This window comes from Giraffa tippelskirchi, chromosome 8 (assembly GCF_054371585.1).
Source record: "Giraffa tippelskirchi isolate mGirTip1 chromosome 8, T2T-mGirTip1v1.2.pri, whole genome shotgun sequence".
Classification (NCBI taxonomy): Eukaryota; Metazoa; Chordata; class Mammalia; order Artiodactyla; family Giraffidae; genus Giraffa; species Giraffa tippelskirchi.
In genome coordinates this window covers 54,345,275-54,368,963 of record NC_137282.1, presented here as the reverse complement: position 1 = coordinate 54,368,963, position 23,689 = coordinate 54,345,275, and the positions used below count along the sequence as shown (strand labels likewise).

At 48.0% G+C, this 23,689-nt stretch overlaps 1 protein-coding gene across 3 annotated transcripts in view; it reads left to right on the top strand.

Moving 5' to 3' along the window:
- The window catches only part of ANKRD33B (ankyrin repeat domain 33B), a 95,793-nt gene extending 80,352 nt beyond the window's left edge, over positions 1–15,441 (top strand). For 2 of the 3 annotated variants that reach the window (XM_081521291.1, XM_081521293.1), the window contains exon 4: positions 8,412–15,441. In XM_081521291.1, coding sequence (XP_081377417.1) covers positions 8,412–9,241 — 830 coding nt within the window. In that variant the 3' untranslated portion in view covers positions 9,242–15,441. The remainder of the gene's footprint in view (positions 1–8,411) is intronic. The other variant, XM_081521292.1, reaches the window with a different exon arrangement.
- Positions 15,442–23,689: the final 8,248 nt, after the last annotated feature.

The following is a 23,689-nucleotide window of genomic DNA, read 5'->3' as shown; positions in this document are numbered from 1 at the left end:
GAGTGAGTTGCCACGCCCTTCTCCGGGGCATCTTCCCGACTCAGGGATTGAACTAGAGTCTTCTGCATTGCAGGTGGATTCTTTAATCTGAGCCACCAGGGAAGATTTGGTTGTCATTATTGTTATTACTGATTTTATTATTTTTAAAAAATTTTTATTCATTGATTTATTTTTGGCTGCGCTGGGTCTTTGTTGCTGCGCACGGGCTTTCTTTGTGGCGAGTGGGGGCTGCTTTTCCTTGCAGTTCAAGGGCTCCTCATCGCGGTGGCTTCTCTCCTTGTGGAGCACGGGCTCCAGGGCCCGCAGGCTTCAGTAGTTGCTGCTCTTGGGCTCTAGAGCACAGGCTCAGTAGTTGTGGGGCATGGACTTAGCTGCTCTGGCATGTAGGATCTTCCCTGACCAGGGATCAAGCCCGTGTCCCATGCCTTGGCAGGCAGGTTCTCCTCCGCTGAGACACCAGGGAAGTCCGTTATTAGTGACTTGGTGTGTTTAATATGATTTGTTAAATGAAAAACCATGGTTTACTTTTCCCTTTCAAAATATCCTTATGATGAGATACTTCCCTTGCTTACGGAGGGTAATGAGCGTGTAACCAGGGTTTCTTAATCCTGGTCCTGTCGACATTGGGGCCAGGCGATTCTTCAAGGTTGGGCTGTCCTGTGAATTGTAGGCTGTTTAGCAGCACCCCTGGCCTCTGCTCCCTAGGTGACTGTAGCACCCCCCCAGTTTTGACAACCAAAAATATCTCTGGACATTGCCAAACGTCCCCTATTGGGAAAGTCTACTGTTGCTGAAAGCCACTGATATGATGTAAATGGGAGACGATGGGGAAAGTGAAGAGAGAATCTGACACCTTTTTCAGGAAGCTTTTGACTGCCCTCTAAGGCTTTTGTTGTTTAACTTTAGAATATTTTCATTTTCTGATGTTGCCACTAAGCTAGCTTATACTTTTCCCCAGGAAAGTGGATTACGTTTTTCTCTTACAGTAAATGTGTGTGTGTGTTTGTTTTAGAAGAGAAAACAATATGTGATTGAATGTCTTTTCTGAATTTGATACATAGCAATAAGGATACTTGTTGAGATATTTAAACAATTGGCATCAATATTTTAAAGTCTTCTTACTTCCATTTGAATTTATTAAGAAAAACTAAAGCCTGTAAAGATCCTAAAATCTGAGTATTGTTTTTGGATTGATGTTTACGTACAGCTAAGATCAAAGTACAGAATCAGGTCATCCTGTGATCATTTTAAAAGCAAAAGGCATTTTGCATTACTACATAATAATGGTTAGGATAAAATTGTGTATCTCATTCTCATTTTCTTGAGTGCAGTATTCTTTTGAACCTGAGTGTCTTTCTGAATCTGGGTTGAATTTCATTATATTTAATAAGAACTATTTCCTTTTAGAAATGATGAACCATTGAATTGAATGCCCCCTAAACTGTTTAGATGTTCCAATAGTTCATAACCTATGAGTGCCTGTGAGCTCTTTTCTTACCTTGTCAGGCAGAACAAGGTAATGTCAGAATTACCAAAACTTAGGCTTTAATAAAAATATCACCAGGTTCTAAAAAGCTGATCTGTTGGCGCTTTCACTTTTGGCTTCCTGAGGAGAACTGTCAGCTCTGCTGATATCACGGCGGGGTTGGGGCTGAGTGGTGCTGACTGCAGAACCTTGTTAATTCAGTGGAATATTAATGCCCCAAAGTGACGGGTCTGTTTAATAAGTGGCTCTGAGAACCGTACGGAGGATGTGATTATCTCTGAAGAGAAGCAGAACCCGGCAGAGGTTGGCAGGTTCCAGACTTGCTTAAGAGAGCTGGCTTTCATACCTGACGTTTGTCATTGCTGCGGCACTTGGGGAGCAAAAACAAGCAAACAAAAGCCTCGAGTTTCCCTGTGATCTTGGGGAACAAAACAGACAAAAAGGAAGGCGGAGGAGGCTCGTTTAATGAGAGCGGAGGCATTACCACTACTGATCATATCCTCATCCTTGTTGTAGGCAAGCCCTGACTGTGTGTTTCCGGAAAGCCGAAGGATACGATGTCCCCAAAGAGGTTTCCTTCTGCTTGTAGAGGAAAACATGGATTTCCCATAATTAAGTTGGAATAGTTTCAAGTTATTAAGCAGAGGAAGGGCAAAAAATCAGGGATTTTATATCACCCAGGGCACCGTCTTAGCTTGGGCACCCACGAAAGCCAGCCGTGAGACAAGGACAAAGAAGTACTTGTTCTGGAAAGTAAGACCAGGGGCAAGGACTTGTTCGAAAAAGTCACCCCAGGAAGCCAGTCAGGGATAAGGAAGCCAGACTGGGAAGACTGGAAAACGAAGCAATGGGAGTTACCGGGTGGGCATGTGGGAGTCGGTGCTGCTGAGACCTCAGACTGAAGTGCCTGGGGGTGGGGAAGGACCCCTCCCTTTAAGGGCTCTTCCGATGACCCTGCCTCCTGATTTATCGTATTGATTATACTCCAAGATATCATATTGATTAATATATTGAATAGATCATATTCATATTGAATATCACATAGAATATCATATCATATTGAATATATCATTGATTACACCCCAAGACGATATATTGATTATATATTGAAAATATGATATTCATATTGAATAGCATATCATATTGAATATCACATAGAATATCATATCATATTGAATATATCGTATTTATTATACCCCAAGTGCCCGAGATACAGGCCGGAGGTGGCCCACGAGGAGGCCTGTAAGTGCTGGTCCACAGTGATCTTGAGTGACCGTCACCGCCAGAAAACAGCCATTCCCTCAGTTCTTGTCCTCTTGACGAGAAGGAATTCAATCGAGAGACACGGAGCAGTTTTAAGGAGCAAGAGTTTTACTGAGCAAAGAAAAAGTACACTCCCGAGAGAGAGAAGTGAAACCAGACGCAGCCCCACGACGGCGGGGTAGCGTTGCTTTTTCGGGGCGGAAAATCCCGCCTTACGTTCTGCGCAGTTTGACGACAGGTTGATTGACAGCTGTAGGTTGTGTAACTTCTTCCTTGCCCGTAGGTGCTTAGTCACAAGCACCCAAGTGAAACCCCAGGGGGGTTGGGGGGGCGTGGGGAGGGCAAATACGCGACGCTAATTTATTACAAACGCGCCATAATGAACCCAGGGTTACTATGAGTCACCTTTTAGGTCTCGGCGCGCCTGCGCCGGCCTGTGTAGGTGGTTTTGTCTCGTTTTGTTCTGATAAGGCTGGAAACTTAGCGGTCCTTGACCATGAAAGCAGAAGCTCTCTGGGTGTGTTGTAATCACCTGTGTCTAGGTGGGGAGGGAAAAAAGACCCCCACATCCAGGGTGGAGCAGGGACCCACTCATGTCTGACTGTCTAACGTGAGCAGAAAGACCTCTTGGTTGGGGAGGACTGGAATGGAGGCTTCATTTGAAGAGTAGGTTGCTTGGGGATAGGCTTCCTGGGGTGGCTCAGATGGTAAAGAATCCGCCTGCAGTGAAGGAAACCTGGGTTCGATCCCTGGGTGGGGAAGATCCTCTGAAGGAGGGCATGCAACCCACTCCAGTATTCTTGCCTGGAGAATCCCATGGACAGAGGAACCTGTCAGCAGTCCATGGGGTTGCACAGAGCCTACAGTCCATGGGGTCACACTGTCAGACATGACTGAAGTGACTCAGCACATCACATGGGGTTGGGGGCTTACAGAGACACAGGAAAGGTAGTGATGCATCCTGGGCTCTGCCTGCCTCCTGCTGGTCCCATGGACCCGGCCTTGACTCTTGGGGGAAAGGGCCCTAAGAATGAGCAACAGAAGGTAGATTGTCTTCCTTTAGTCCCTTTTATGGAGAAGGCAATGGCAGCCCACTCCAGTACTCTTGTCTGGAAAACCCCATGGACGGAGGAGCCTGGTGGGCTGCAGTCCACGGGGTTTCGAAGAGTCGGACACGACTGAGCAACTTCACTTTCACTTTTCACTTTCATGCATTGGAGAAGGCAATGGCAGCCCACTCCAATGTTCTTTCCTGGAGAATCCCAGGGACAGGGGAGCCTGGTGGGCTGCTGTCTATGGGGTCGCACAGAGTCGGACACGACTGAAGCAACTTAGCAGCAGCAGCAGCAGTCCCTTTTAGGAGGTTTGCCTCTTCCAGTAACAGAAATCCCGCCTTGATGGTTGGTTAAGTAAAGCAAGCATCCGTTTGTCTGCCCTCACTAGAAGTCACCCCGCGGAGCTGGCCCTGACTCCCCGAGAATGTCACAGCTCCAGGTTTTACCCTCTCTCCTTCTGTTGACTCAGCACTGCCCCCACACCCTCCGCCCGCCCTGCCTGCCAGGGTGTCGACTGGCCACCTCATGAAGAGCTCTGATGCTCACCAGAGCTCTGGGGCTCAGATACGTGTCCCGGAGAGGAAGCAGCATCACTGACAATGTGGCCCCTTTTTCTAAACTTTATTTATTTATGGCTGTACTGGGTCTTTGTTGCTATGTGTGGGCTTTCTCTGGTTGCAGTGGGCGGGGGCTATTCTCTCGTTGAGGTGCATGGGCTTCTCACCACTGTGGTTTCACTTGTTGCAGAGTATGGGCTCTGGAGCATGTGGGCGTCAGTAGTTGTAGCTCTAGAGCAAGGGCTCAGTAGTCTCGGTGCCCAGGGTGTAGTTGCCCCTCAGTGTGGGATCTTAGTTTCCGGACTGGAGATTGAACCTGAGGCTCCTGCCTTGGCAGGCGGATTCTTAGCCACTGGACTACCAGGGAAGTCCCAAGGATCCGTTTGATCAGGGATGCGACGGCCTTCTCTTTGGGGCTCACTGACCAGTTATAAGGGAGGCTGGGAAAATGGAAAACAAGATCGCAGGTCATAGAGGTTAGAACTGTGATCCTCAATGGGGTGAAGATGTGTGTGGTTCCTCGGGGGACATTTTTGGCTGTCACAACTAGTGGAGTGCTACTGGCATCTAGTGGGCAGAGACCAAGGATGCTGTTTAAAGTCCTGCAATGCACAGGAGAGCCTCCACCACATATAGTCATCAGGCCTAAATGTCAACGTTGTTGTTCAGTTGCTCAGTCGTGTCTGACTCTTTGTGACCCCATGGACTGCAGCATGCCAGGCTTCCCTGTCCTTCACCATCTCCTGATGAAGACATGGAGATTCACGTCCGTTGAGTCAGTGATGTCATCCAACCATCTCATCCTGTCATCCCCTTCATCTCCTGCCTTCAATCTTTCCCAGCATCAGGGTCTGTTCCAATGAGTTGGCTCTTCACATCAGGTGGCCAAAGGATTGGAGTTTCAGCTTTAGCATCAGTCCTTTGAATTAATATTCAGGACTGATTTCCTTTAGGAAGGACTGGTTTGATCTCCTTGCAGTCCAAGGGAGTCCCAGTCTTCTCAAACACCACAGTTCAAATAGTTCTGAGGTTTTGAAACTCAGGGTTAGACCAGTGATGATGGACTGCCTAGAACTGAGTAGTTGCTGCCTTGAATAAAATAGAGGATCCTGTATAGACAACTCACAGCACCCAACTTGGTAGCAAATGAACTAATTGTCTGGAGCTCAGCTCTTGTCTGCACTGCTGAAGCCTTGGGTGAAACAACAGAGGTTGGGGGTGAGGATACCAAGAGTCTGCTGGGCAGGAGACTGGTACACTAGCCTTTCAGAGCTGCTCCATACTCTCTGAGAGGTATATGCATAAAATGCTAATCATCAGTACTTGTCTGTCATGATTTAATGACTGCGTCCAGGCCTTTAATATTACCCTGAATCACAGTGATTTCTTAAGGAAGTGAATCCCTCATTTGTAGCATGACTCAAGACTCTTGGGCAGCACTACAGTCAGAATGGCCTTTTTTCTTTCGAGTGTTTGTATATTCCAAGATGATTTTGGAGAGGAAGAGGCACACTCAACTTTTGACAGCTGTTCCTTTAGTTTTCCATTAGCATTTGAAAAATGTCTCTTTCAGGCAGTGTTCATTAAGATTTTAATTTTGCAGTTTGCTCCTTTTCAAGTGACATGCAATTAATTAAGGCTTAATGTGTCATCTATTTTTTGCAATGACATTTTTACTGCCCCCTTTTCATTTGAGTCAGTTTATAAATTGTACTCTAGCTAATGAGTTCCATCCTGGTTTCCAGTTTCAAACAATTACCACTCTTCTAATATGGCGATTCTCTAACGTGTCACAGAATTAAGAGCGTCACTGGGCGAACTCAGGTCAGCTGGGTCTGCCTGGGCCAGGGGGCCACGGGGGCTGCAGGGAAAGAGAGCCACTGAGACTCCTGCTCCTCTTTCAGCTCTTACTCACCAGCCTTCGAATGTTGGACACCCCAGTCTATGTGGGACATACATGCAGAAGCCTCTTCCAAGCCTGGTCCCTGGGCAGCTCCCAGGCTAGATAACTGCCCTATTTCTCCACATTGTTTTGCCAGTGGAAATATGACTAAGGGGACTTGAAATCCAGAATGATTTTTAACTGTATATACAGCTGAGATTGGACCAAGATTAACTGAACAGCGATTCCTTAATTTCTCTTTTACTGAAACTTACAAACATTTCATCAAGTTGAATTGAAGATTAACTTGGCAGTATTAGGAGGGGCAGTGGGTGGTATGGGGAGATTTGTGAACGAAGTGACTTGTGTAAGGGAGACTGTGAAGAGGTAGGAGGCAGATTTCTCCAGAAAGGCAGAACAGGTGGGAGATATATATTAAGAGAATTATTTTAGGGAGGTTTTTTCCAGTAGTCATGTATGGATGTGAGAATTGGACCATAAAGAAGGCTGAGCACCGAAGAATTGATGCTTTGGAACTGTCGTGCTAGAGAAGACTCTTGAGAGTCCCTTGGACTGTAAGGAGATCAAACCTATCAATCCTAAAAGAAATCAACCCTGAATATTCATTGGAAGCTTCATTGATGCTGAAGCTGAAGCTCTAATCCTTTGGCCACCTGATGTGAAGAGCCAACTCATTGGAAAAGACCCTGATGCTGGGGAAGATTGAGACAGGAGAAGGGGGTGACCAAGGATGAGATGGTCTGATGGCATCACTGACTCAATGGACATGCGTTTGGGCAAACTTCAGGAGATAGTGAAAGATAGGGCAGCCTGGTGTGCTGCAGTCCATGGAGTTGCAAAGTGTTGGACATGACTGAGCCACTGAACGGCAACAACAATTTTAGGGAAATTGGTATTGGTAAGCCTGGAATCTGTAGGACATGCCAGGATCCTGGAGACTTGGGCAGGAGTGGATGCTGCAGTCTTGAGGCTGAATTCTTTCTTCTCCTGAAAATGTGCTAAGGTTTTGTTTTTATTCTAAGGTCTTCAGCTAGTTGAACAAGGCTCACCCACATTTGGGCGCTAATCTCTTTGACATAAAGTCAAGTGATTGTGGATGCTGATTGCATGTACAAAACACTTTCACAGTGCACTTACATTACTGTGGGATTAAATCCCTGAACACTAGACCTGGGCTCTGTTGACAAAGTTCACAGAGGAGGAGGCCTCCCTGCAGGGTAGGGGGAAGTGTTGAGGGTCAGGACCCAGGTCTGGGCACTTCTCTCTTATCAGCTTCAAGGCCTCGGGCAGTGCCCTCAGCGACCATGACTACCATCCATTGTAACAGATGTTTATTATTAAATGCATGCCTCCTACCAATCAGAATGATATGTGTTAAGGAAGCAAAAACAACTAAGCTGTGCCCCTATCATGGAAGCCCACAGTCTGGTAAAGACGACAGACCTGTGACCAGCTAACCTGAAGCACCAAAAGTGAACAACCACACACTTCCTGTGAAAATAAGAATCATAACCTCCACAAATGAGATCTTGGAGGAAAAGGAGAGTTGATAGATAAATAGGACAGCAAATGCTTTGCCAGTGACAGTTACTGGTAGTATTTTTAGAAAATTCTAGTAGCATCCGCCAGGTGTTACAAACCACCTGTCTCTCCATTGCCAGAAATTCTTGAAGTCTTATTTCTATTAAAAAAAAAAATTCTACAATTTAGGTGCTGAGTTTAGGCAGTTTTATTTATAGGAAAGAGGGCCTTTCCAGGTGGTGCTAGGGGTAAAGACTCCGCATGCCAAGGCAGAAGACCCAGGTTTGATCCCTAGCTTAGGAAGGTCCCCTGGAGAAGGGAATGACAACCCACTCCAGTATTCTTGCCTGGGAAATCCCATGGACAGAGGAGGCTGGCTATGGTCCATGGAGTCACAGAGAGTCGGACACGACTGAGGGACTAAGCACAGCACAAACCATGAAGTTGAGCACTTAAATGTGGGTTGTGTTACAATAGTAAACACAGGAGGTGGCAGTCAGGTGTGGGTTCATCCAGGTGGCCCAGCTCCAAGGCAGAGTCAGTTGTCTCTGTCTTCTGTTGTCTTTTGTTTTCTGCCTGTGGAAGGTTAAAGGTCTGATTTCCTATTTCCTCTTTCTGGTTTTCAGGGGCGGATGTGCACGCCAGGGACTCCCGCCGGGGGATGTCCTCCCAGGAGTGGGCTACTTACACTGGACGGTTTGAAGCGGCTAGGGTCATCCAGAGGCTACTGGAGCGACCCTGCCCGGAGCAGTTTGGGGAAAAGTACAAGCCAGAGCTGCCACTGGCCCCCGAAGCAGGTCAGAAGCCCGCAGGCTCCAAGAGCTGCTTGCAGAGGCTCACGGAGTTCGTGCGGTCCACGCTGACCTCCCGCCCGCGCCAAGGCCTGGAGGATGGGGGGGCCCTGGACCACATGGTCAAGATGACCACGAGCCTCTACAGCCCCGCCGTGGCCATCGTCTGCCAGACTGTATGCCCCGAGAGCCCCCCCTGTGTGGGCAAAAGGCGGCTGGCGGTGCAGGAAATCCTGGCGTCGCGCGGGGACCCGGACACCCAAGTCCAGGAGAGGGACAAAGGGGAGGGCCCCGAGCCTCAATCCCAGACCTCCCAGGGCGCGGGGGTCTCCAAAGAGGAGGCCCCCAGAGCCGGCCTCGCGTCTTCGCAGCCGCCGGCCGCTCCCCGGAGGGCCAGCCTCCTGCCCCTACAGCTCTTGCGGCGGAGCAGCGTGCGGCCCGGCGTGGCCATCCCCAAGGTGCGCGTCAGCAAGGCGCCCGCGCCCACCTTCCAGCCCGAGCGGGCGGCTCGGGGCAGTACCAAGGACAGCAGCCACCTGCAGCTGCCCAAGTGGCGGTACAAGGAGGCCAAGGAGGAGAAGCGGCGGGCGGAGGAGGCGGAGAAGCAGCGGCTGGCCGCGGCGCAGAAGGAAAAGCGGACGTCGTCCTGGAGGAAAAGGACGTGAGGGGGTGTGTGTCCGGCGCGGGGGGGGCGAGGCAGGACGCAGAGCCCACCAGCCGGGCATGCGAAGCTGCCCGGAGCTCCCAGGGAGGCGGCGGGGACGCTGGGTGAGGCCCTCCCTGGAAGTGTGCGCCCCCGCCCCGCCCTTTGCACAGCCCGGGCGCACAGGCTCCCTCCGGGGCCCAGAGAACGGTCCTGTTTGTTCAGGCTGCACCCAAGAGTGAACTGGGCCGAGCCCTAATTGAATCGCCTAAAACTGGTTCCCCTAGCAATCAGTACACCTAATGGGCTTTCTACCTAAAACTCGACCACTGAGCCACCAGGGAAGCCCCCCGTTAGAACCTCAGTGAAGAAAAATTTAAGACCAGTTTATCCAAAGGGCATTTTCTGTATAGTTTTGTATTTTTCAGTTATGATCCAATTTACAGCACTTGATCAGTGATAGGGCTCTTTGTAAATATTCATGACCATCTTAATGCATTTGTCTGAAGACCCTTTGTTTAAAAATACTGTTTCTAGCAATAATTATTTGTGACATCTCTATGATTTCACATAGAATTTGTGGCGTTCTCCTCCTGTCGGCCCCCTTTTGCTTTTTTTTGACTGGGGGGCTTTGCCTTTCCATCTCCTTGGGGGTGCTCATAAGCACCACACGTCCTTAATTGGATTAAGTGATGTTGGAGATTTCTATTGGATAAAGCCATTAGCTTTACTGCAAAATGATCAAGTAAAATAGAGGAGTCAAATTTCCTTTAATTTCTGAAGCTCTCTTGTCCATCCAGTGGTAAAAATGAAGAAAACCCAATTGTCAAAATACGAGACTGCATAGAGGAGTGTGTATTTATTGCTAGAACTGAGCTCATTTTAACCAAGGGGTTTTAGATAATCTGCATATAAAGTCTTGAACATACTCAAAAATAGAAAAAAGTGTTTAAGAAAATGGGGGCAACTCTAATAAATTATTGCTAGAAATACAAAATTAAGTTATGTGCTCTTAGCCAATTGAATTCAAATATCCTTAAGATGTAAAAAGAGATGCTAAAAGCGTAGAGTTCTGCAAACTACTGACACTGGTGGGCCATACATTTTTTGAGAAATAGGGATTAGAGCTGAATATTAAGCAAATATGTTTTTGGCAAATTCTCCTGGAGTGAGCTGGGTTGCTTCCTTCTCCCAACTCAATTCCAACAGATCTCTGGTGTGGAATTTTATTTTTCCTTTGATGAAGGCCCCTGGTGTTCAGTTCATACTCATGCAGACTTTGTAGAATTTCCAAGATTTGGGAACTTTGGCAGCACTCAGGTGTGGTTTGCTCCAGGCCCTGAGCACTCCATGGGAGTTTTCTGTCCATACTTTTATCTCCAAAAAGCTGAGAAATACTAATGAATCTCTGGCTATCTGGGTTGCAGAGTATCTCTCACATAGGCACTACCAATAGCACTTTACTTAAATATTATCCTGCATATAAGCCATCAATTTAAAACATTACAGACCAATGGGAAGCTGTTTATTCTATCTCTGGATTCACAGGAGAAATTGTGCTTCCTGGCCACGTGGCGACAAGCGCCCGTCCATCTCATGAGGTGGGCAGCATGGCACTGGCCTCTCCCTCCCTGGCCTCCCCCCATCAGACATACAGCATCTTACACTCATCTCTCCAAAAGCCTCGATGAACAGACCATCAGGCTGACCCAGGCTAATGGGAGGCAGATGTGACCATAATACAGCTTTTAAAGTCAGATTTTAGTGAGTTCCTCCCTCGTTCCAGAAGGGCCCAGGAAAAAATGGCCCAGAGCTCTGGACCTGCTTTGAGCATCACTGATGTGGTTGGCTGTGGGTCACCCTTGAGCCTAAGAGTTGGGCTTGGCCAAGTGCCCATGGATGAGATGAGCGCTGGTCCGAGAGGTGGAGAGAAACATGTCTTGTCTCCCTAATGGTCCAGCCCACACCCCTCATTGAGATCATGTTTTGTGTTGGTATGTTTTGGTTGCTTTGAATGGTTGGCTGCACTTTTCTCCCCAAGGGCTCACCCCTCCCTCTCCTCCGGTGTTGGTCAGGGATACGGGCACCGACATGCAGTGTCCCCCCCGGCTCTGTCACCACGTAAGTTCCCTGCTGGCTCTTTTGCCTCCTTTTTTCCTCACTTTTTCTTTTTCTTTTTTTATTTTCTGTCTGTCTTCTGCTCCAGATTTAGCTAAAATGCCTTGATCATCCCTGGCGCCACTACACAGAGGTCTAAACAGAACAGAAAACCATGGAGTCATGAGAGATCAGCAGTGTCCCTGATGACTTAGCATGTCATGCCCTCCAGACACTCAAGAGTGAATGGACGGCAGATTTCGCCTGCTGCTTCTGTGCAGAATTCCGCCCCACCCACCACCTTCTTTTCCTTTAGGGAGGGAGATTTAGCTTGCTCTCCTGACAGATGGGGCTTCCCTGGTGGCTCAGCTAGTAAAGAAACCGCTTGCAATGCGGGAGGCCTGGGTTCGATCCTTGGGTTGGGACGATTCCCCTGGAGAAGAGAAATGCTACCCACTCCAGTATTCTGGCCTGGAGAATTCCATGGACTGCATAGTCCATGGAGTCGCAGAGTCGGACACGACTGAATGACTTTCAGTTTCACCTGACAGATGAGAGCACTGCCCTGCTGTACAGAACAAGGAGGATCCCGTGTCTGCTTTGTACTCCTAATGTTTATTAACTGTAAATAGTGAATTTCAACTTGACAGGTACCTTCTCAGGGATTTATATATAAATAGAGTTAGGGGGAAAGGTGAAGTATATTTTAATACCTTTTAGCATCTGAGTGAGTTGTTATCACACTAGACAGAAGAAATATTTCTAAGATAATGTCAGTGCTGCTTTTTTCCCAGGGCGATGCCTGGGAATCACCCCTCCTGTTGAGACTTCTTGATTCTTAGAAACTCGGGACTCTGGCAGCTGAAATGGCTTTGGAGTGGACGTGAAGTCACTTCAGGGCCTCTCAGTTGCCTCTCGTGAAAGCGAACTCTTGTATTTAGAAAAAAAAAAATTCAACCTCTGTGTACGAAGAGGTGGCTGTGACAACACAGATGGGCCACCCATCGATTTTACCTCTAGAACTGGTTCCTCTCCTTCTGATGCCTGCGTGTGTGGTGTGAGAAGGATGGTGTTTTCTCTCTGCTCCCGTGAATCACATGTTCTACAGTCGGCCCCGTGCCAGGCTCACTGCCGGGAGAGGGGAGGGGAAGAGCTGGAGTGCCCAGAGTGTTCAGAGACCTTCCATGTCTTCGGCTACACCCGAGGAATGCAGCCCACAACATTATGAACCTTCACGACTTTTTCCTGCAGCGCCTCCCCACGGGCTCCTGGCTGCATCAGAAGCCTCATAAATACTCTTGGAAATTGCACTAGGTCGTCATCTCAAGTTCCAGCCCTCCTGCGACTCGCTCCTTCTGCGGTGGAGGGTCGAGTTTGTGATGTCAGTTGGAAAGTGGGGTTTGTGGGTGCAGGGAGGGGATGAGCCAGTCCAAGCTGCCTCTGCCCACTTCCTTCCGGGCTGTCAGTGGCCAGCCAGGTCTCTGGAAAGTCCACAGAGTGGAGATGAGGCTCTGAAACTGAATCCCATGAGGTGGGGGCCAGACCCCAGTCCTGAACTGGATGCAGAGCCCGCGGTCTCCGGGAAGAGTCATGGGTACCCAGTTACTATGAAGAGAAGCACCCCTGAGGGATGGATGAAGGAGCCAAGACTAAGAAGAAGGGCTGATCTGTGTCCCACCGCCTCTGGCAGGGGCACTGTTTCCCCCTGACCCACACTGCGTTAAGACAGAAGGCCGTCTTTGCATCCTTCACCCGAGCTTGCTCTGTGAAATGAGCCCTCGTCCCAGGTTCGCCTGGGGCCCTTCGCTGTCTCATCTTCCATCCTGTTATCCAGTACAATGCAGGTATTCCCTGCAGTGCTGAGATTAATCAGGAACTATTGTAAGCTTCTAGTTGCAATCTGTCTTTTATCAAATGAAGTGCTGTCACTTTTTCTTGTAAGTATTTGGGGACATTCTAACATGCCACCCACGCTCACGAGCCCCGTGGGGAACTGTTTGGATTCTGCCCTTGGCTGTGGGTGCCTGGCTCACGGGACCCCTCAGGACTCTGGTCTGTGTGTTTGGTCCTCACTGTTCTGGGCAGCAGGCTCACACCAAGTCCCTTTTCAGCCGGGCCTGGGGGACCATGTCTTTTTGGGAAGGAAAGCAGAGGTGATCCATCAGGAGCGATAAAACAACAAAGTCCCATTCACCCCGACAACTGGCACTGATACATAAATTGAAATATAATCGTCACCACGATAAAACAACAAAGTCCCATTCACCCCGACAACTGGCACTGATATGTAAATTGATATATAATCGTCACCACGGTGGTGGTGGTGAGGCTGTTGCTATAAAGAACTTGCAACAAAACAGCTCTTCCTGAAACCCTGCTTTCCCTGCCCGCTCTAGCATGGAGAATTTGTTGCAAACGTCTGGGCAACTCTTGTGTCAGCGACTCAGGGATGCGCCCTTGAATTCACGTTTCTTCATTAACATTTAAAATCAGCGGCTAAAAAAAATTCCACTGAAAGTTGTTTTGTTTTGTTTTTAAGAAATAGAAAAACAAAACCGCCACCACCCCCCTTCCAAAACCACCAGGACCTGGTTTGATTTAGCTCATTTTTGAGGAACTCAGTTGAATGAGATGGCTGCTGTTCAATCTCTTCTTCCCCTGATGCAGCCTGAAATAATGCTCGTGTGAAAGGCAAGCCCCGCAATGGTCTGATGGCTCTCAGCTGCCAGTGGAGGTGTGTGATGTGATGTGACCGTGTGCACACACACAGACACACACACTGGAGGGAGTTCAGGTTTTGTGCTCACAAAGGGAACTGCCACTATAGCTCCCAGGGAATGTCTGCTATGACCTGGTGTATTTGAGGATGAGACAGCCGAAGACCCCCACTGGGATCCCTCAAGTGTGTCCACTGTGGCACAGAACACAACCAGTGTGTCATCACCCAGGTGTCCTTGTCGAAAGGTGGTGGTGGCCTGGTCGGCTCCTGGAAGAGGTGGTGCAGCCTGGCTGGAGTCCTCTCTGCTGTTGGCTGCGTCCCCGGCATGGAGTGGCAGAATCCAGAGGGGATTCTTGGGGGGGAGCTCCACCAGGCATTCAGCCCGGGGTCACAGATGGTTCGGTACCAGGCTGACCTGAGAAGCAGCTCTGTACCTCGAGGAGGCACTGAGAATTCCCCAAGTCTGTCCAAGTGTTAAGATAGATGCTCTAATCAATTACCGCTCATGCAGTTTGGTTTTTGAGAGAATCACTTCATGATAATGGGACATCTCTCTCCTGTTTTTGAAGAAAATGTGGATGAGACACTAAACTCAGGCAGGCCCAGCAGTGGCCTGTGCTGATCTGATGCTTTATGAGATTTTGGGGAGGTTGCATTGAAGCACTTTAACACTAGTTTCTGAGCAGATGATCTGGAAGCTGGTTTGGAACCTCACGGCTCTGTCAAAACTGGATGAAAACCAGAAAAGGATGCTAGAAAACTGGCAGTGTTACCAGCAGCCCTGCGAGCCTTCGGGACCTCCTGAGGGAGTTGAGTAACAGACCCCATTGAAACAAACAGGCAAAGCAAAGCTCATTGGAACCCTTTTCATTCAAACCCTTGTTCTGCCTGGCACACGCTGGGCGTCTGACGATATGTGTCTTTAACGAGGGTGACTAAGAATTGTGTGCACTCTGCACAGGAGCCCGGTTTCAGGTTATGTCACGTTGGTATAAGCTTTGTTTTCTGAATGTAAGACTATTTTCATTGTCATTTCTAAAAATCCGGTAGGTTTCTGGATATTGTAAAAATGTTGAATAAGGATATAATTGTGTAAATTTCATAGCATTTTATTTTGAGGTGAGAGTTTTGTTACGGTTTATAAAAGATATTTTCCTATTTAGACCTCAGGGCTATTTGGGGACCTACAAATAAAGGTGACCCCAGCCATTTCAATTCTTGATATCCAAAAGATTAATCATCTTTAAATTAGATGGGATATATTGTTCAGCAGAAAGAATGTGTCTTTCCCTTTTACCTTCTAACAAACTCTGTATCTAAAGTTTAAAAAGTATAACAAGATGTGGTCATGTAAAACTGTGGCTACAGAATTAAAAATCATTTGTGAAATAAACAGTCTTATGGTACAACAGTGTGCTATTGGGATAAATCTAAGTGTGTATAAATTAGAAAATGATACAATGATACCAGTATTTTTAATGTTACTCATTTTGATCAAAGTAGGTGTGCACCTCCTTCACCTGACACACTCTTATTTTTCACATTGTATCTCAAAGGTAAGATTTTTAAGTTCATGAGATGAGCTGTCTGTGAATACCTCTGCACATGTTAAAATAATCTCTTTGTATCCTGTCTCTTCTCAGAAGTGCCCACTGGTAGGGAGGAATCCTTCACCGTGTTCCTGTGTATTTATTTACATGTCTTCTATGATGCTGGGAAAGATTGAGGGCAGAAGGGGAAGTGGGAGACAGAGGATGAGATGATTAAATAGCAACTCAAAGGACATGAATTTGAGCAAACCCATGGAGATATAGTGAAGGACAGGGAAGCCTTGTGTGCTGCAGTCCACGGTGTCACAAAGAGTAGAACATGAGCTAGCAACTGAACAACAACTATATAGAAACAAATCTAGTTTTGTTTTTATATGTGTTCTTTGACTTAAGTGGTACAGTAGAAATGAGTTTTAGTTTATTTTCTTTACCCCAAAAACATCCTTGGAAAGCTTTTTAAAGAATTAAAAAATTAATTTCATTTTCTTTTAACAGCTAAAAAAATAATGCACAAAAACAAGAGAATACACCAAATACAATAAAGGGTGAAAAATGACTCATGCTCCCTCAGCGCAGTCCCTCAGACACTTCCTTGTGCATCTTTCTAGAAATATATTTATATGTGTATTTATTTATTAGTTGATTTACAGTGTTGCATTAGTTTAATGTATACAGCAAAGTGATTCAGAGATATATATGTATGTATGTATGTGTGTATATATATATATAATTTATATATATAAGTACATATTGTTGTTCAGTCGCTAAGTCATGTCTGACTGTTTGCAACCCCATGGACTGCAGCACGCCAGGCTTCCCTGTCCTCCACTATCTCCCAGAGTTTGCTCAAGCTCATGTCCATCGAGTTGGTGATGCCATCCAACCATCCAACCATCTCATCCTCTGCGTCCCCTTCTCCTCCTGCCTTCAATCTTTCCCAGTATCAGGGTCTTTTCTGGTGAATCAGCTCTTCACATCAGGTGGCCAAAGTATTGGAGCTTCAGCTTCAGCATCAGTCCTTCCAATGAATATTCAGGGTTGATTTCCTTTGGGATTGACTGTTTGGGTCTCCTTGCATTCCAAGGATTTTCAATATACAAAGGACCCTCCTCATTAGGAAATCTGTGAACTGAGATGAAAAGTGAGAGAGGTGGTCTTTATTCTCCCCACTGAACCTGTGTTGGAACTTTCTTCCAGCACCATGAGGCTCCAGGGAGAGGGGTTGGGGGATGGTGATTGGGGGAATGAGGAAGGGTGAGAGATTGTCGTAAGGCAGGGTATTCCTGGGATGTTCTTCCGGTCCGCTGGTCAGGCCCCAGGACCAGTGCCTCTGCTCTGGGCAGTCCTGTGGTCAAGAATTCATGCCCCCTGAGTTCCTCAAGGGCTTCTGCATGCAGCCCTTCCTGTGGTCACTGGCTCCCAGCAGGTCGTCCCTGCTGTCTCCCATAATGATGACCAGGCTGGTTTTCAGCCAAGGACGTGAAAGGTGTCCCGGAAACCCCCCAGTCTGCTGACAAAACACTTTGATGTGCAGATGGCTCAGGTAAGCTGTCAGCTCGCTCACAGCTCCCAGTCCCCCTGCGGGACCACCGTCCCTGTGGCAGGACCCCTCTGCCCACATCTCATCATCTGCCTGTTCATCCTGCCCAAGCTCATTACTGCTCTCACTTAAAAACCCCAGAACCGAACAAGATGTTGATGCATTTTTCCGGATAAAAAAATTATAAGTATATAAATGAAACTCAAATCCACCTTGCTATTTCAAAAGCGTTATTTAAAAAGTCAAAGAAGTTATTTACAAAATCAAGAAGTCATGTGGCTGCAAGGATACGATGTCAGCTTTTCATAGTTTGGAAAAAGAAGCTTTATAGGACCAAGAACTGAGCAGAGAAGATGAACCAGGAGGGCTCCTCCCTGGGCCACCAGAGATAAGAGGGTTTGGGATCATGGGGTTGTGGTGGGGAGGTTGCCACCCTATTGTGAAGAAGGCTGCCAGATGTCCCCACCCCCTGGGCAGAGGAGTCCCTGAGCCATCCCACGGTCCCTCCACTTCCTGCCCCTGGGGGTGGGAGGACCAGCTTTTACCTTCTAACCTGAGTGATGGTTGAAAGCTGCAGACTGGCTATCCTTCCTGACCAAGCCCCATTACAATGGATAGCCCTTGTTTGAAGCGCATGATGTCCTTTGTGAGGTGAGAGGTCAGAGGTTGTGGGTCAGAAAAGCAAAACCCCCTGCCTTTCTCTCCCACTGCTGTGCACATACTGGGCCTGTCCTGAGTCCCAGTCTGTTTTTCTCTGACTCTACACACACTTGCTTCCCTGGTGGCTCAGGCAGTAAAGAGTCTGCCTGCAATGCAGGAGACCCAGGTTCAATCCCTGGATCAGGAAGATCCCCTGGAGAAGGGCATGGCAACCTACTCTAGTATTCTTGCCTGGAGAATCCCATAGACAGAGGAGCCCAGATGGGCTACAGTCCATGGGGTCACAAAGAGTTGGATACCACTAAGCGACTAACACTTTCACTCACTTTTCCTTTTCACACACTCCTAGTCCTAGTATCAGGCCAGGTGGCTCTTGTGGATATCTGGGAAACTCTTGCATTCTCCCAGAGCTGGCAGATGGACGTCTGCAGTTACATAAAGCAATGATGCTCCAAAGGCCAGGGTTCCCGGGGCCGCCAGCATCAGCACACTTGGAAAACTGTCAGAAAGACAGCTTCTCAGGCTGCACCTGGGTTATTCTGTGATTTCTGTAACAGATAACCTGGATGGCTTCAAGCAGCTGAAATGCGTCCCCTAGCAGTTCGAGAGGGCAGAAGATCAAACTCCCCCACACTTGCCCCCCACCTCTGAAGGCTCCAGGGGTGGGTGCTTCCTTGCCTCTTCCAGCCCCTGGTGGTTGCCAGTGATCCTTGGCATTCCTTGGCTTGTGGCAGCCTCCATCACCACATGGCGGCTTCCTTCTCTGCGTGTGTCCACATTTCCCTCTTTTTGTAAGGCCACCAGTCTTTGGACTAGCACCCACTCACCCTAAGCAAGTATGGCCTTGTTGTAACTTAAGGACATGTGCAAAGACCCTATTTCTAACTAAGTAAGGGCACATTCACAGGGACTTGAGTTTGAGCTAACTCCGGGAGATGGTGAAGGACAAGGAGGCCTGGCATGCCGCAGTCTCTGGGGTCGCAGAGTCGGCCACGACTTAGTGACTGAACAACAAAAGCACGGGGGCTTGGGGTAAATCCTTTTGGGGGGCACAGTTCAGTCTGCAGAACCCAGTGGATGTGTCAGAGATGCTGAAAGACTGGGCGTTCATCCTCTCTATCTCGGTGCCCCTGCTGGGCCCTTTCTCAACACACACACTCATGCTCTGTCCCACCTCTCTGACCACTGGGGTCACGTCATGGCCATCCTCTCCCCTCCAGCCCCTACTTACCCCTGAAGGCTAGAAGTAGGTTCCATCCTGAGAACCATTCTCTGCATCCCTGCCTGGGCATCTCAACAGCCCACGGCTTTAAATGAGGGCTAGAGGCTGCTGATCTCTAGCTGTGACCTTGACCACCACCTCTAGCCCCGTGGCCCACAAGCCACAGTTCAAAGCCAGCCACTACCTGTTTCTGCAAGTGCAGTTGTACTAAAGCCCAGCCTGCTCACGCAGTGACATGTTGTCTACGGGAGTTTTTGTTCTCCAGGGGCACAGTGGAGCAGCAGTGACACTGGCCATGTGCCCACAAAGCCTCAAGTTTTGACTCTCTGAAAGCCTGCCGACTCCTGCTTGGGCACCAGTCCAGGTGGTGGGTGTTCCCATCTGGGTGTGGAGTTGGCACTGAAGACCTAATATGCCCAATTTTTTTTTTCTTTCTTAAAAATGGAGACATAGTCGACATAAAAGATTATATCGCTTTCAGGTGTACAACGTAATGCCCCACTGTTTGTCGTTGTTATTCAGTCGCTCAGTCATGTCCGACTCTTTGCGACCCCATGGACCGCAGCACGCCAGGCTTCCCTGTCCATCACCAACTCCCGGAGCTTGCTCAAACTCTTGTCCATTGAGTCAGTGATGCCATCCAACTATCTCATCCTCTGCTGCCCCATTCTCCTGCCATCAATCTTTTCCTGCATCAGGGTTTTTGCAAAACAATCACTACCATATCTAGTTCACATTCATCACTACATACAGTTATCATGTTTTTTTTTCTTGCGATGAGAATTTTTTTCAGATTTACTACCTTAGCAACTTTCAAATATGCAGTACAGTATTATTAACCATAGTCACCAAGCTGTCCATTACATCCCATGGCTTATGAGACTTACTATTTTACAGCTGGAAGTTTGTATTATTGGGCCCCCTTGTATTTCTCTCATCCTCCATGTCCTGCCTTTGGCAAACCCCAGTCCCTTCTCTGCATCTTATGAGTTAGATTTTTGTTTGTTTTTTAAGATTCCTCATATAAGTGAGAATATATATTTTTTTCTCTGTCTGAGTTACTTCATTTAGCATAAAAGGTCAGACTCCCAGGTAAGTGAGTAGAGCTCTGAACTCTGACCCTTCTCCTGCCCCATCTCCACACCCATCTACTCATTTCCCATTGGCTCTGAAAGCTCCTTGACTTTACAGAGGCCACCCCTATGACCCGCCAACCCTTTCTATCCTGAGACTAAAAGTGTGGTGACCGCTGAAAAGTGAAAGTGTGAGTTGCTCAGTCATGTCTGACTCTTCGCGACCCCTATGGACCGTAGCCCTCCAGGCTTCTCTCTCTATGGAATTCTCCAGGCAAGAATACCAGAGAGGGTAGCTATTCCCTGCTCCAGAGGATCTTCCCCACCCAGGGATCGAACCGTGTCTCCTGCATTGGCAGGTGGGTTCTTTACCACTGCCCTGCCCAGAAAGCCCTGCTAACAGCTGGTTCCTGCACCAAATGTTCTCAGTATCCTCCAGACGGAAGCCCTTTCACCCCATGGAGGCAGGACCAGAGAGGGAAGAGCCTCGCTTCACTGCCCGTTCCTGGCCCTGGGACAGCCTTGAGGGTCAAGACTGGACCTCCATCCATGAGCTTTCATCCTCATGTCCTCTGCAGTATCGTGGCTCCCTCTCCATTTAGGCTGCACTGCATTCTCAGCTGCTGTCTGTGTGCATCTCTGGAGGTCATTCCTGGGGCCCGAGCTCTGTTCCTGGCTGATGAGCAGGACCTGGAGGAAGCTTGAAACACACCAGGGGCAGCCACCCACCCCTCACGTCATCTGCCCAGGTGTCGAGGAACAGACCTGCCACTGGCAGCTTCCCGCCAGCTGAGGGGCTGGGGTGGGTGGCTGTCCTGCTACCAGTGCCTCTTGGGACCTTGCTGATTAAGACCCTGTTGGGGCGCTGCTGTTTAACTAGGAAGATATGTGATGTATGTGAAAGCTAGCTACATCAGCTCCACAGAAACAGCAACAGGAAAATACTCTGCGTCATTAGACACAAGCTGGCTCTCCTCCCAGAAAAGCATACGGGGAAGAAGACGCTCGGCTTGCTTAATTAAACCAAACAGAGACAGGCATGTCCTAAGCTGTGTGGGGAAAGATCTTTGCAGACAGATAGACAGGGGTCTGCTCCTGGCTTTGCTGCATGTTCTCTGTGATGCTGGCAGGACAGTCATTTTCCTACAGAAGAACAGGTCCCCGTGTGAATACCCCACACCCTGCCTGGTAACGCCAGGCAGAGGGGTGCTGGGGGCCACTCTGAACACAGACTCTGTGCTCGTGACCTTGCTGACAATCCTCAGGGGTTCTCCGTTTCTTCTCTGCCTCCATTCCTGATCAGGAATGTCTCTCAGCACCCCAGTGACTTTCCATGAAAGGGAGATAAACATAATAAGGCCTGTGGTGGGGATAAGGTGAGACATGGGTTTTCAAGGCCTTCTGGGTGCTCACATGCTCCCCAGGGAGAATCAGGCCAGAGCCCTTCAGCTCAGACCCTGCATGAGCCCCAGTTCTGGTGAGCTGCCCTGGACTGAGCATGGTCTCTGAGAAGGTGGAGAGGTGACCCAACTCCTAGTCCCCAGGGCCACACTGCACTCATGGTCTTCGTGGTTCAGTTGCTTAGTCATGTCTGATTCTTTGTGACCCCATGGACTGCAGCACATCAGACTTCCCTATCCTTCACTATCTCCCAGAGCTTGCTCAAACTCATGTCCATTAAGTCGGTGATGCCAACCAACCATCTCATCCTCTGTCGTCCCCTTCTCCTCCTGCCTTCAGTCTTTCCCAGCATCAGGGTCTTTTCCAGTGAGTTGACTCTTCAAATAGGTGGCCAAAGTATTGAAGCTTCAGTCTTTCCAATGAATATTCAGGGTTGATTTCCTTTAGGATTAACTGGTTTGATCTTGCTGTCCAAGGGACTCTCAAGAGTCTTCTCCAACACCACAGCTCAAAAGCATCAGTTCTTCGGCGCTCAGTCTTCTTTATGGTCCAACTCTCACATCCATACGTGACTACTGGGAAAACCATAGCTTTGACTAGATGGACCTTTGTTGGCAAAGTAATGTCTTTGCTTTTTAATGTGCTGTCTAGGTTTGTCATAGCTTTTCTTCCAAGGAGCAAGCGTCTTTTAATTTCATGGCTGCTGTCACCACCTGCAGTGACTTTGGAGCTCAAGAAAATAAAGTCTGTCACAGTTTCCCTGTTTCCCCGTCTATTTGCCATGAAGTGATGGGACCAGATGCCATGATTTAAGTTTTTAGACTGCTGAATTTTAAGCCAGCTTTTTCACTCTCCTCTTTTATCTTCATCAAGAGGCTCTTTAGTTCCTCTTCACTTTTTGCCCTTAGGGTGGTGTCATCTGCATTTATGAGATTATTGATATTTCTCCTGGCAATCTTGATTCTAGCTTGTGCTTCACCCAGTCCAGCATCTCGCATGATGTACTTTCTATATTGGGCTTCCCAGGTGGCGTTAGTGGTAAAGAACCTGGCTGCCAATGCAGGAAATGTAAGAGATGCAGAATTGATCCCTGGGTCAGGAAGATCCCCTGAAGGAGGGCATGACAACCCACTCCAGTTTTCTTGCTGGACAATCCCCATGGACAGAGGAGCCTGGCAGGCTGCAGTCCATTAAGTTGCACAGATACAACTGAAGCGACTTAACACACACTCTGCTTTTAAGTTAAATAAGCAGGATGACAATACAGCCTTGATGTACTCTTTTCCCAATTTTGATTTCCAGTTCGTTGTTCCATGTCTGGTTCTAACTGTTGGTTCTTGACCTGCATACAAGTTTCTCAGGAGGTCTAGTGAACTCTGTGATCTGGGTTTGGTTTCATTGCTGAGATGTCTGCAGTGCCCAGAGCAGTGTCCCATACCGTCTGGGTCACCATCTTTCCAGTGATGATGAAAAGGAAGAAGGATAGTTCCTGAGGATAAGTGATGCCTTTCTCCCCAGAACCTGGCTAGAAGGTTCATCCTCAGGCCTCTGGGAGGAGAATTTAGCACTGGATTTTCATGCAGTGAAAGTGAAATCTAATCTTTCAAGATTTATTCCCTTTCACAATCTGGTCCAAAGAAGACCTTCAGGAGGAATGGGTTTCAAACTTCTCCTGGGGTTACCCATCCTGAGAGCATGACTAAACATCTCTGAGATGCCCATCAGGGTTTGACAAGCAGAGGACCTTACTGTTCCTCCAACTCTGGGGGCCGTACTGGGCTGTCAGAGTGTGGGGATGGCAATTAGATAGTGGAGGATGGATTGCGTAGAAATGACAGTGGAGTGTTCTGCTCTTTGAAGACTGGTGGTGGAGAGCATAGAACTTGTTGTCAGATGGATCTTAGCTTTGCCACCTACTGGTTATGTAAATTAAGTAAGTTTTGCCACACCACGTCTTAGTTTCCTCATCTGTACTATAGCAATAATAAAACCATCTACCAAACAGAGTTGCTATGAGTACCTGGTACATAGTAAGTGTTTATTAAGGGGAAGAGAGGGATGATAATGATGGTGATGGTGATGGTAGTGATGGTGATAATGGTAATTTAGGCTCAGAATCTCTTCCTGTTGGTAATCTGTCTACTTGGATGCTTTTCTGATTTATGAAAAATAGTCACTGTGATTTAGCTTATATAGTTTAAACAAAGT